Source organism: Arvicanthis niloticus, chromosome 20, assembly GCF_011762505.2.
Source record: "Arvicanthis niloticus isolate mArvNil1 chromosome 20, mArvNil1.pat.X, whole genome shotgun sequence".
NCBI classification, from domain to species: Eukaryota; Metazoa; Chordata; class Mammalia; order Rodentia; family Muridae; genus Arvicanthis; species Arvicanthis niloticus.
Genome location: NC_047677.1, coordinates 23,516,340 through 23,529,633, shown reverse-complemented (window position 1 = coordinate 23,529,633; position 13,294 = coordinate 23,516,340). Strand labels below are relative to the sequence as shown.

The following is a 13,294-nucleotide window of genomic DNA, read 5'->3' as shown; positions in this document are numbered from 1 at the left end:
GATCATTGACAAAGAAGCCAAAATCATACATTGGAAAATAGAAAGCATCTCCAAGAAATAGTGCTGGTCTAACTGGATGTCTGCATGTAGAAAAATACAAGTAGATTCATATTTATTACCCTGCATAAAACTCAAGTCCATATGGATCAAGGACCTTAACATAAAACTGGATACACTACATAGAAGAGAAAATGGGACATAGCTTTGAATGCATTTGTACAGGAGACAATTTCCTGAACAGAATATCAATGTCTCAGGCTCTAAGATCAACAATTAAAAATGGGACCTCATGAAACTGAAAAGATTCTGTAAGGCAAAGGACAATGTCAACAGGACAAAATGGCAACCTACCAGTTGGAAAATTTTTTTTCACTGGCTCTACAACCGACAGAGGGCTAATATCCAAAAATATACAAGGAATTCAAGAAGTTAGGCTCCAACCAACCAAAAAAATCAAATTAAAAATAGCGTACAATGCTAAACAGAAAATTCTGAAGAGAAGAATCTCAAATGGCTGAGAAGCACTTAAATAAATGTTTGACATCTTTAGCCATCAAGGAAATGCAAGTCAAAATGACCCTGAGATTCCATCTTACAACAATCAGAATGGCTAAGATAAAAAACTCAAGCAACAGCACATTCTAGTGAGGATGTGGAGAAAGGGGAACACACCTCCATTATTGGTAGGAATGAATAATTACACGTCCACTTTGGAAACCAATTGGGCAGTTTCTCAGAAAACTGAAAAAAGTTTTAACTTAAAACCTTGATATACAGCTCCTGGCCACATACCCAGAAGATACTCCACAAGGATTCATGTTCCACTGTTTATACTTGTTTTATTCATAATAACCAGAAACTGGAAACAACCTAGTATCTAGAAACAAAAATGTGGTTCATTTACACAATGGAGTACTATTCAGCTATTAAAAACAAGGACATTATAAATGTTGCAGGCAAGTGGATGGTACTAGAAAATACCATCCTGAGTAAGATAACCCAGATCCAAAAGGACATGCATGGTATGTACTCACTGATAACCAGATTTTAGCCAGGAAGTATAAGATACCTGTGCCACAACCCACAGACTCAAAGAAGTTAAAAAAGAAGAAAGGCTCGCTCAATCATGGATGTCTCAAGTAGAAGGGGGAAATAACATAGTCATAGGTGGCAGAGAGAGGAAGGGAATTTGGTGAGAGAGTGAGGACATAAAACTAGAAGAGGCTACCTCCTGTAGCCTGGCAGGACCCCAGTGAGGGATAAGGACACCAACCCACCCATAACACTTTTCACCCGAAATTTGACTTATCTGAAAGCAATTCAGAGACAAAGATAAAGCAGAGGCTAAAAGAATAGCCAACCGGCAACTTGCTCAACTTAAGACATACACCATTGGCAAGCACCAAAACCTGACTCTATTAATGATATTCTTTTATGCTTGCAGAGAGGAGCCTAGTCCTCGGGGAGGCTCTGCCCACCGGCTGACTGAAGCAGATGCAGAGACCCCCAGTCAACAATTGAAAGGATGTCAGGGACTCTTACAGAAGAGTTGTGGAAAGGATTGAAGGTCCTGAAAGAGATAGATACTCCTCAGAAAGACTAACATAATCAAGTAACCTAAACCCTTGGGAGCTCTCAGAGACTAAGACACCAACCAAAGAGCATACACATGCTGAACCGAACCACTGATATATTGTGTGGACTTTTCTGCCTGTAGTAGGAGAAGATGTGCTCAATCCTATAAAGTCTTGATGCACCAGATTTGTGGGATACCCAAGGAGGCCACCCTATCAGAGGAAAAGAGGAAGGAGGATGGGAAGAGACTCTGTTATGGTGGAACTGAAAGGGGGAACAGTATTTGTCATATTAATTAATTAATAATAAAATTTAAACATTCTCTCATACTATTATGCATAATAAATAATAAGTATATTAAGAGCATTAGACCAAAAATAAACTTATTTCTAGTCTTGAAGCAAGGAAAGCTTTTTTAAGTGAAGTCTTTTTAATAGGTTTTTATTTGGGTTTTTCTTTTGAGAAAGTACTTAAAGTAAGGAGGATAGGAGTAGAGAGAGCATCTGGAAGGATGTGAGAAATGAATAATCATTAACAAGTATATTATGAGTATTAGATCAATAATAGATATAGTTCTAGTCTTGAAACAAGGAACAATTTCTTAAATACAATCTTGATATTATATTAGGGTTTTGTTTGGTTTTTTTTTTTAGAAGAACTTAAAGTTGGGTGGTAAGGATGGGGAAAAATCTGAATACAATATGGACAAAATATATTTAATTTAAAATGCTTTAAATAATAAAAATATGATAAAATAGTTAAGTAATTAATTTATATTTTTAAAAATGCAGTATGATTGATACTATAAATAAGAATACTCTAATCAAATTAAAGTACAAAATTATAAAGATTTATAAAACATAAGAAAGGTCACAAGCATAACTATATTAGTATCCAAAAGTAACAGAATTAAATTCAGTAGGGAAATTATGCTAAGTTATAGTAATGAAAAATCTAGATATATAGTAGAGCCCTTTCACAGAATCATAACTGATCATTGCTAGTAAATATCAAACAGATTTTATCTCATTATTGAGTACAGATATGTAAATTAAAACCAGTGTGTGTCATCATCCAATAACTATTACACTGACAAAAACTTAAGCCTGATGTGTCAAGTTACAAAAGGAAAACATAAGAATTCCTGCTTTGCCCATTTCAGAAATACATGATTATTCATTTTCTTCAGAAATATAATACCACCTCCATCAGTTGAGTACTCTGCTATGGGTGGCTCTGCAGTTCCATTCATGATATGGTTTCTAGGGAAGCTGGCAGAAGAATGCTTAAGAAAAGATCTGAAGTAATGATATTATCCAATAATTGAAGTATTTTATCTATGCAAAAAGTAATAAGTTGTCTTACATACTTTAGTCTTTTTTTCAGTTAGACCTTTTGGAACTAAGTAATATGGAAGGTGGGAAGTGAAGATGCGAGGTGATGACATTTTCGCATAGTCCAAATTATGAATATTGTACTCAAATACTGGTGTTCTATACATTGTTGATATGTTTTCAGTGTTGTTCCGGTGACCCTCAAAATAAATCAATCTGAGGATCTGCTGAGTCCAGATGGTACCTGTAAAAATAGATAACAATCTTGAAGTGGGTTTAAATAATAAATATCCATGGTAATGTCATCCATCACACAGTCATTGATGCTTTTTAAAAATACTCTATATATACTAATGCACATGTGGAGTTTTTGCTTTGTTTTTCTGTATAATTAGGTAAGACTAGAAAAGATATAAATAAAGGCCCTGTATTACAGGATATTTGATCACATAGTGAGATTGTAGTTTAGAAAAATCTGTCTCTGGTTGTGCTGTGGCTCTATCCTAGCACCTACCTTTAATCCTAAAGCTTTGTGATAATTGTAAACAAGATAAAATAAAGTCAACAGTAGGTTAACAAGCAGAGCAAGCAGCTGTTTGACAGGGAGTAAACATAGGAAAAAAAACATAGAGAGTGATGAAGTCAAGAGGTCAAATAGAGAGACACAGGAAGTAGAAAAGTGGAACACTCTATCTGAAGGGATTTTAAGACAATGTAGAGAAAGAAAGCAGACACTCTGAGCTGTCAGTTGAGGAGGAATGTCAGCTGGGTTCTATTTCTGTCTCTCTAAGCTAGGCAGGCTTATAACAAATCATTTGGCTCTTGAGTCTTCATTTGGTAAAATCGAATGATTGAGATTTTTTTAAAAAAACAACAACTCTGATTTCACTTTTTAATTGTATAGAAAGTCCTGATTTCTTGGTAGTGATTGTTCAAATTATTCCTATAATTTCTCTGTATTTTATGTTCCATGGAAAGTCTTTTTGTAGTACTCTAAAGTTCTCTTGGACAGATAGTATTTGTAGATGTTAATAGATACAGTCTTACTAGACCCTACATGTATAGATTGTGCTAAACTTACACCAGGATCAGTAGCATTTATATATTACTGTTGTTTGGAGCCTTCTGACACATTTTTTTCTTGATTGTCAGGAATATATTCATTTTGTATATTGTGTCCTTTTATCTTGTGCATCACAGGCAGTGGTAATTTTCTCTGAGACTTCCTTGAAATTCATCAATATAGTACTTCAAGTCTTAGAGCAACAAGACAACTAAAGCATATCAAGGGGATACAATTTGTGAAGGAATATGTCCAAGTATTGCAATTCACAGATGATATGATAGTATATACAAGGCCCAATAAAATTCTACCAGATTATTCTGACAGCTGATAAACAACTTCAGCAATGTGACTAGATACAAAATTATCTCAAAGAAGTCAGTAGCCCTCCTTTATACAAATAATAAATGGACTGAGAAAAAAGTTAGGAAGAAAACTCCCTTTTGTGATAGCCACAAATAATATAAAATATCTTGGTTTAACTCTAAACAAGCAAGTGAAGAACCTATATGATAAGAACTTCAAGTTTCTGAAGAAAGAAAATGAAGAAAGTATCAGAAGTTTGAAAGAGCTTCCATGTTCATGGATTGGTATGATTAACAAGGTGAAAACAGACATCTTACTAAAAACAATCTACAGATTCAATGGGATTCCCATCAAAATTTCAACACAATTTTTTACAGATTTTGAAAGAACAATTCTCATCTTCATATAGAAAGACAAGAAAATCCAGACTATCTAATACAATCCTGAATAAACAAAGAAACAAAAACAAACAACTTCTGGAAACATTACATATCACCATTCCTGACTTCAAGCTTGCTACAGGTAAATAGTTATGAAAACTCCATGGTATTGGAATAGAAACAGACACAAAACCATACAATGGAAAAAGGAGAGCCTGTTCAAGAAATGCTGGTGGTCTAACTGGATTCTGCATGTAGAGGAATCCAAATAGATTTAGACTTATTACTTTGCACAAAACTCAAGTCCAAGTGGATCAAAGACCTCAAAGTAAAACTGGATACACTAAATCTTACAGACCAGAAAGTAAGGAGTAGCCTTGAACTCATTGGTGTTGGAGACAACTTCCTGAACAGAATAACCATAGATCAGGCACTAGGTTGAACAATTAATAAATCCAACCTTATGAAAATTAAAAGTTTCTGTAAGGCAAAGAACACAGCTAAAAAGACAGAATGATGACCTACAAATCAGTGAAATATTTTCACCAACTTTATATCTGACAGAGGGCTAATATCAACTCAAGAAGATAGATACCAACAACCCAAGTAACCCAATTAAAAATAGGTACAGAGTTAAACAGAGTTCTCAACAGAAAAATCTCCAATGAGCCAGAAAACTTAAAAAATGTTCAGTGTCCTTAGTCATCAGGGAAACACAAATCAAAACAATTCTGAGATTCTACCTTACATGCTTCAGATTGGCTAACATAAAAACTCAAGGACCAGCACAGTTTCCAAGGAACAGGAACGGGGATATGGTGCAAGGGGAACACTCTTTCATTGATGGTGGGAGTGAAAACTTGTTTGAGTACTCTGGAAATCAATTTGGCAGTGTCTCAGAAATTTGGGAATAGTTGTACCTCAAGATGCAGCTATATCACTCCTAGGCATATACCTAAAAATGTCCCACAATCCCAGAAGGACACTTGTTCAATTATGTTCATAGTAGCTATATTCATAATAGCCAGAAACTGCAAACAAGCCAGATGTACTGCAACTGAAGAATGGATAAAAAAATGTGGTTCATTTACACAATGAAATAATACTCAGCTTTAAAAAATAAGGACATCAAGAATTTTGCAGGCAAATGGATATAACTAGAAATTGTCACCCTGAATGAGGTAACCCAGATTCACAAAGAATAGACATGTTATGTAATAAATGGGTATAAGTCATAAAATACAGGTTACCCATGCTATAATCTATAAACCCAATAAAGCCAATTAACAAGAAAGGCCCAAGAGACGATGCCTGAATCTCTCGCAGAACGAGATATAAAATAGATATTGGTAGATGGATGGAAGGACTTGGGTGGGAGAGCAGATGAAGAAGGGTGTTGGAGGTAGTGGGATCAGGTATAGGAATATTAGAGGAGAGAAAATAGAAATCAGCACTGGACAGTGGGCCATCTCTAGAATGTGTCAACAACCTGGGACAGGGGAAGACCCCAGAGAGTCTGAGAGTAATTCTACCTGAGTCTCCTAGCAGTTCAGGAATCTGGAGACTGAAATGGACATTTTCTGTAGCCACGCAATTTTCCCAGTTTAGTGTTATGGACAGCAACCCACCCATGAAAACACTGGCCATAGAAGACATATAAAGACAAAGATGGAGCAGAGACAGAAGGACTGGACAACTTGAAACCTGCACAAATGAGCAAGAACCAATTCCTGACACTATTAATGATACTGTTATTCTTGTAGACAGGAACCTAGCAAAACTGTTCTCTGAGAGTTTCCACCAGAAGCCAATGGAAACAGATGCAGAGACCCACAGCCTATCATCAGATGGAGCTCAAGGAGTCTTATAGAACAACTGAAATTAGAACTGAAGAACCCAAAGATGACAGAGACGCCACAGGAACAGAGTCAACTAACCTGGACCCTTAAGATCTCCCAGACACTGAACTACCATCCAAAGAGTGAGCATGGGCTAGAACTAGGCTTCCTGCACATATGCAGCAGATATGCATCTTGGTCTTCATGTAGGTCCCACAACAACTGGAGTGGGTAGTTGTCCCTCTACCTGTTGCCTGCCTGTGGATCCTGTTTTTCTAACTTGGATGTGTTGTCTGGAAGAGGACACATCTAGTCTTGCAGTAACTTGATCTGCTAGTATAGGGTGATATGCTAGGCTGGGAGAGTTCTTATTCTCAGAGAAGAAGGAGACAGGGGAGTTGAGGGAAGAGCTGTGTGAAGGGGGTCCTGGGAGATGGGGGTGATATTGCAATGTAAAGTGAATGAGTTTATGAGTTAATCAATGGATAGATGAGCAAAAGAATGAAAAAGATACAATGATGATAATGATACAGAAAAGACTGAAAATTTAGAAATAAGTCTGTGGGGTGGTGGGCTGTGAGAAGCAGCTGGGTGCTTGGTTGAGCATGAGGTTGGAACCCCAGAACCTTAATTGGATGGTAGGAGTTCAGCTCTGCTCCCAGGCCCTGGTTCTTTTCATTTAGCTTCAGCCCTCCAACAACCAGTCCCACAGAGATGTCTATGGCCAAGAGTCAAGAGGAACAGTCCTCAGGCCCTAGAGAGATTTACATACCAGTGAGGTACCTGAAGGCCAGAGGGTGGAGCCAATTAAATATTCTTCCCCAGCCCCTCCCCTCTCTCCCATCCTGTTTAACTCAGGTCTGCCCTGGGTTTGGGGGTGCATCCAGATCCATCCACCATCCACCATGACATTAAAGCCTATAATAACCCATGGATTTTCTCGTGTCATTGGGGCCATGGCATGAGAAACTGTGAAGCTATAGCAACAATGCCTAACTTCACCCTAGAGGAACCATCAGCAGTTCCCAGCCACCCTACCCACAGATGGTGCCTCAGCGTTCTCCAGCCACAACTACTTACATAAGTCTAAATAAAATTGAAACAAACACTAAGATAGAGACAGAGAAAGCAAGGTTAGAACATATTACACCATCTTGTAACAAGTCTTCAGGGTAATCTATATCTGTTAAGAAACTTAAAATGATTTTTCCAGCCTCAATAAAGAAATTATCAGGAGATGAGAGAAACCCACAACCTTATTGAGAATTCAAATGTCAACCTATAAAAGCACAAGATTTTAAAAGATTTAAGGAAGCAATAACAAATTATGGCCTACAGTCAACATAGATCAAGCAGATACTTAATAACTGGGCCACATAATCATATAATTCCAAAAGTTTGATGAGATTTAATAACAGCCATCTTATAGCCTGGCCCCCAATTAAAATGGCTGATGTTCTAGAAAGATGAGGCTTCAATCATGGAGCAACAAAATAGGACTAGAAGCATTGATATTATCAAGAATCAATTACCAATTGAAGGTCCCTATTCTAAATTAAGAGTACAGGTTACCCTTGATGATGATGTCCTACAACAATGTCCTGGAACAGTATCATAAAATATAACTTTAAGTGGTTGGGACAAGGTTGAACAACAGGGACACACTGAATTGTATACAAAGATCACCCAGGGTTCAGATAAATATTTTTACAAAAACTAAGTACAGCTCTCAAAAAAGCAATATGAGATCCAACTGCTAGAGAAAATTTAATTGAATCTTTAACTTTTGAAAATGTTAATGCTGAATACACAAAAAAAGGCTGCTAGACCTTTAAGGGCTAAATAACACACCTCTTTATAAATGGATTAAAACTACTGAGGATGTAGAGTTTGTTGATCACAATTGAATTATGGTTGGACAATTACAGCACAAAAATTTCATTGCTGTGGTTGTGTGAACAATCAAATCATTCCTTAAAAGACTGTAAACAAACAGATCATAAGAATATATTCTTCTATAATAATAATGCTTCAGGGCAAAAGTTTCCCATGCAATGAAGATATAGAAAGAACTGTCATATGGGTTATAAATGTATGTCATCCAAATTAATAGAAGCTTGGAAATCTGGTACAGAGATAGAGGAAGATATGTGGGTGGGGGGAGGGAGTCCAGAAATATGGAAAAGACCTGAAGCATGGGAGTTGAACAGAGGTAACCAGTCATGTAGTAGAACTTAGATTCAAATAAATGGTATATAAACTTATGATCTAATCAACAAACTAACCAAAGCTTATGGCCAAGGTGTTTGTAGATATATTTTGAGTCACTGAGTCATTATTCCAGAAACCTGGAGCCAGGAGGAAATACTCGATTTTACACATGCTTCTTAAACTGTGTTAAGTAGATCTCAGTTTCTGTGAAATAATTTTAATGTAAATGATATTCAGTATAAAATTCATACTAAATAATGAAGCATTTGTATTCAAAAGAAAATATTTCAGACTGCATTATTCCTGTCTGCCAGAAGAGGTCAGTGCTGAACAAGTGTCTGCTCTTGGCCCTATGCTGCACATTTCATTCCCATTACATTCTTACTTGCCATTATAGTGTACGGTATAGGTACTGAAAGTGGCCTATCCTACAGATTGAAGCTTCATTTACATTTTATCTGATCATAAATTCTTATGTAAATGTGTTTTTTCTGCTCTTGGTGAGTGGACAGAAACCTGTTTTACACACATAGTACTAAACCAAAGGAGATATTGATGGCACTTACCAGATTTTGGGTATGTGATGATAAAGACATCATCATCTCTAATATCAAAATCATCTATCTTTTCTAAATCCTCAGTTTTCACAAAACGTTTCACAAAATTATGTCCTTTAAAGTTAACCAAATATTCATTTGTTTTGTCCATAATAATTCACCTAGAAGTAAAAACACAGAATCCATTTTGTGAAATAAGTATTTATTGAAATCCTGAACTCTAATTACTGAGAAGTCAATAAGTGCCAAGCACGATTTAAGCATCATATTCGCATAAATATTTACTCTAAAGAAACAAATAATATCAATGGTGTTAACTAAATCTTATAATACTGTATGGTAGCCATAAATAATCTGACAATACACAAGGAAACAACTAGTAATATGTTAAATATATTTTCCTATAATTCCAGCTGAGAAGGATTATTATAGTTCTAAATGTACAGATGGGGAAATGGGGCTACTCAGATGTCAACCAAATTATCCACAGTCACAGTGCTAGTCGCCCCCCCCCCCGAAGTTTTATAACAAAAATTTGGGCACAGAGTCCATGCATTTAATCTAGAATATTTTTATTTTTATTACCTGCATGTTTTCATTCTTAAAAAATGAGAATTTATTTATTTATGGCATGCCTTTTGTCTTTAATGTAGAGTTTGAATAACCTGCTCTCTCTGAATCATGCTTCTGTGACTTAGCTACTGAGTGGCTACTTAAAATTACTAACACCAATGTGCATGCTTCTGACAGGTTACCCACTCATATTTATAAGGTCTCCTATAAAACTTTTCATAATTACAGTTTTCACCCAAAGAATCTGACATCAGATATGTAACTGAAGTCCAAATAATAAATGAACAAAAAGTATAAAGCAAACAATCATAAGACTTACCTGATCTTCTCAGAGTTTGATCTGATCTTCTAAATAACTCTCTACTTGAAGGTTAAAGTAGTAGGGGAATGCAAACAGTTCTTATATTACCTTAGCACTAGTGGTATTACCTTGAATTATTTATTTTTAAAAACCCTGTTTCTAAAAAATTCAATTTGACTAAATCTGAAAATATAGAGTTCACTTAATTACATGTTAATAAACAACATAATTTGGTATGTGGACAATCTTAGTGAGACAAGCACTCTCCATGTAGTATAGGCTGGCCCAGAACTTAATATGTAGATTAGGGTAGCCCCAATATGCATGGATGCTCTTGGTATACTGGGATTACAGTCATACTAGACTAATATCTCTACAGACATCTATCATTTACATTAGAATCACCTGGGTAAATCTCTGTGGGTGCAGAACACAACTAAAGGTATCTAATTGAGGCCCTCCTGCTTTGAAAGTTCCCTTCCTGACAACTCAAATCTAACCATCCTGACCACAGTGTGTTGGAGATAGAAAGGGTAGACAGAAATCACACACACACACACACACACACACACACACACACACACACACACTATTATTTTAATGGAGGTAGATAACAGATAACATTGATATTGAAAATGAAAACTTAAATTTATCTCTTGAAGTATGCTAAAAAGAACAGACAGGATATAACCCTGATCAGTGGAGAGTCCATTCATAGAGAATATTGCTGAAGTAAAGAGGAAATAGAAGTGAGTCACTGTCACTTCTCACCTATTATCCACAATACCTTCTACACACTCTAAATACACATTATGTATTTTATCTTGACCTTCCTGGATAGAAGTGTCTGAACGCTTCTGAAGGGTATTTTCACTTGTTATTTATTGTGTTTAGTTACAATAGGCTGTGCTTCATAAGAAAGAAGAGAAGAAGGAGACAGATATGGGAGAAGAGGAAAAAAGAAAGAGAGAAGAGATGAGAGAGGGTGGAAGGAGGGGTAGAATTTCACTCTCTAAAATGGTGAAAATTGGAAGTGAAGAAGGCTCATTTTGCAAATGGACATCAGAGGATTTTTGTGATGGAAGAAAAATGGTTATATAAACAGAAGGCAAATAAATATGTGTCTCCTTATTTTTTAACTGAAGCTCAAGAAAAGGAGGAAAACAACATTAGTGAGAAAAATATTGTGACAAAGTCTCCTCATGTAGCTCTGCCCGTCATGAGACTCAATGTAGAAACCAGGCTAATCTTGAACTCCCTGAGATCTACCCTTTTATTCTTCCAGTGTGTTTGGGTTAGAATCATGCACCACCATACACAGACTATGCATATGTTATGCAGAAAGGGAGAACCTTGGTATTATCTGAATCTATTCTGCTCTACTCACCGTTTGCAGATGAACTGATGAAGCAAAACCAGTTCTGATGAAATGTTAAGAGAAGCAGGAATTGATGTGCAGCTGAGGTATAAATATTCCCTGCCATATTTTTCTTAGCCAATGGCAAGTGTTCTAAGTAAATTTAGCCAATGGCAAGTGTTCTAAGTATATTTAGCCAATAGCAAGTGTTCTAAGTAAACTGATACTGTGACATCTTCAGCCTGAACTAGCTAAGAAGTCCTTGAACATTTGCCACAACAGACCTTATCAGCCTGGACAGGTACATTTGCCTTGGCTCAGCTGCAAGTTTTGATTTACTGGAAATAGTAGTTACTGAGAAATGGAAACTTACTGGATTGGTTGTTGTGCTGTTGCTACCCTGCGTTACACTCTGCTCTGGGTGTTAGGAGCTGCAATATAATCTGTCACCCCAAGTTGGCGCTACATTGATCTGCGCAGTTGCTAGGCAGAGAGGCGTGCCATAGTCACTGAATGTTGGGTGGTGAGCGAACAGCCAATCAGAAGTGAATACGTCACTCTAGACTGTATTTAAGCCAAGCCCCTTCCTCAGCTCACCCCTTCCGCGTTTTCCCACGTGTGTGATAAAGAGTAAAAGTCCTCGTTCTGCAGATACACCCGACTCGTGTTTTATATTCCACGGATGGTAAAGTCTCGGGGGATGCGCGTTAGAGGGTATGCGTGGTAGATCTGGGCTTGGGTTTTGTGGTTTTTCTGTTGGGAGCCGACTTTTAGCAGAAAGCAGCTAGATTATCTTTGCAGCCATCTGGAACCATATACCCTGATAAGAGATTTGTTTTTCAATAGCCTACAACAGCTGAAGCACACTCTGATATCCCACATATTTTGTTTTGCTGTTTATTGCCCCCAGCTGCAAGGCACATGTGGTAGCCACGCCTGCAAGGCATGCGGTTCACATGCTGTCCAAGTGCTATCCAGGCCATATATGCCTGTAAGGCACACGTGGTATCCAAGCCTGCAAGGCACACAGTGCACGTGCTATCCACACTATAGATGCCTGTAAGGCTTACATCATATCAACACCTGCAAGGCACGTGTTATCCACGTGCCTACAAGGCATGTGGCAAGAGCATATAAATACCTCAGAATTCCCTTCAATAAAAGAGACTTGGTATGAGACTTGAGACTTGATCAGACCTCCTGTCTTGTCTCCATTCTTTGTGTCTCCTGCACCAAGAGCCCCACTCTCTCTCTTGACCAGAGCACTTAGCCCCAAAGCGTTGAGGCAGAGTATGGGTCGCAACATTTTTCCATTTTTCAAGCACCATGCTAATTGTTAAATTTAAAGCCTTGATCAAAGGAGATCCTTGCTTGACCTTAAGCTGCTGGACAGTTACATGATACATTGGGTAATATTTTCTTGGTAAAGAAAATATCGTATTAGATGTTTTAGGAGCAAAAAAGAAGGTAAACATTATAAAGACATAGAAGATAAGTTTCACATTTAATTATTTATGAGAATTATTAGGTAATCAGCAAATTATTTTTGACATCTATAGCTACAGCTTGCTGGGATAACTTCCAGCACAGGATGGTAACCAAATACTTTTAAAAATATCTCATTGGCTAGTTTTAGTTTTTCAGGGCTTTATTACTATTGTCTTCATCCCAGTTTTGCTGGTTAGGTTTTTTGTTTGTTTGTTTGTTTGTGTATTCATTCATTTGTTTGTTTATTTTGTTTGTTAACCTGACACAAGCTACGTCATCTGAGGAGAGGGAACTTCAATTGAGGCTTTATC

General features: G+C 37.0%; 1 protein-coding gene across 5 annotated transcripts in view; it reads right to left on the bottom strand.

The window, feature by feature from the left end:
* LOC117724120 (amine sulfotransferase-like) overlaps positions 1-11,619 on the bottom strand; it is a 56,179-nt gene extending 44,560 nt beyond the window's left edge. For all 5 annotated transcript variants that reach the window (XM_034523714.2, XM_076916621.1, XM_076916620.1 and 2 more), the window contains exons 1-3: positions 11,526-11,619; positions 9,274-9,425; positions 2,945-3,153 (exon numbers count right to left, since the gene is read on the bottom strand). In XM_034523714.2, the coding sequence (XP_034379605.1) occupies positions 2,945-3,153; positions 9,274-9,415 (351 nt within the window). In that variant the 5' untranslated portion in view covers positions 9,416-9,425; positions 11,526-11,619. The remainder of the gene's footprint in view (positions 1-2,944; positions 3,154-9,273; positions 9,426-11,525) is intronic.
* Between the last annotated feature and the right edge of the window lie 1,675 nt (positions 11,620-13,294).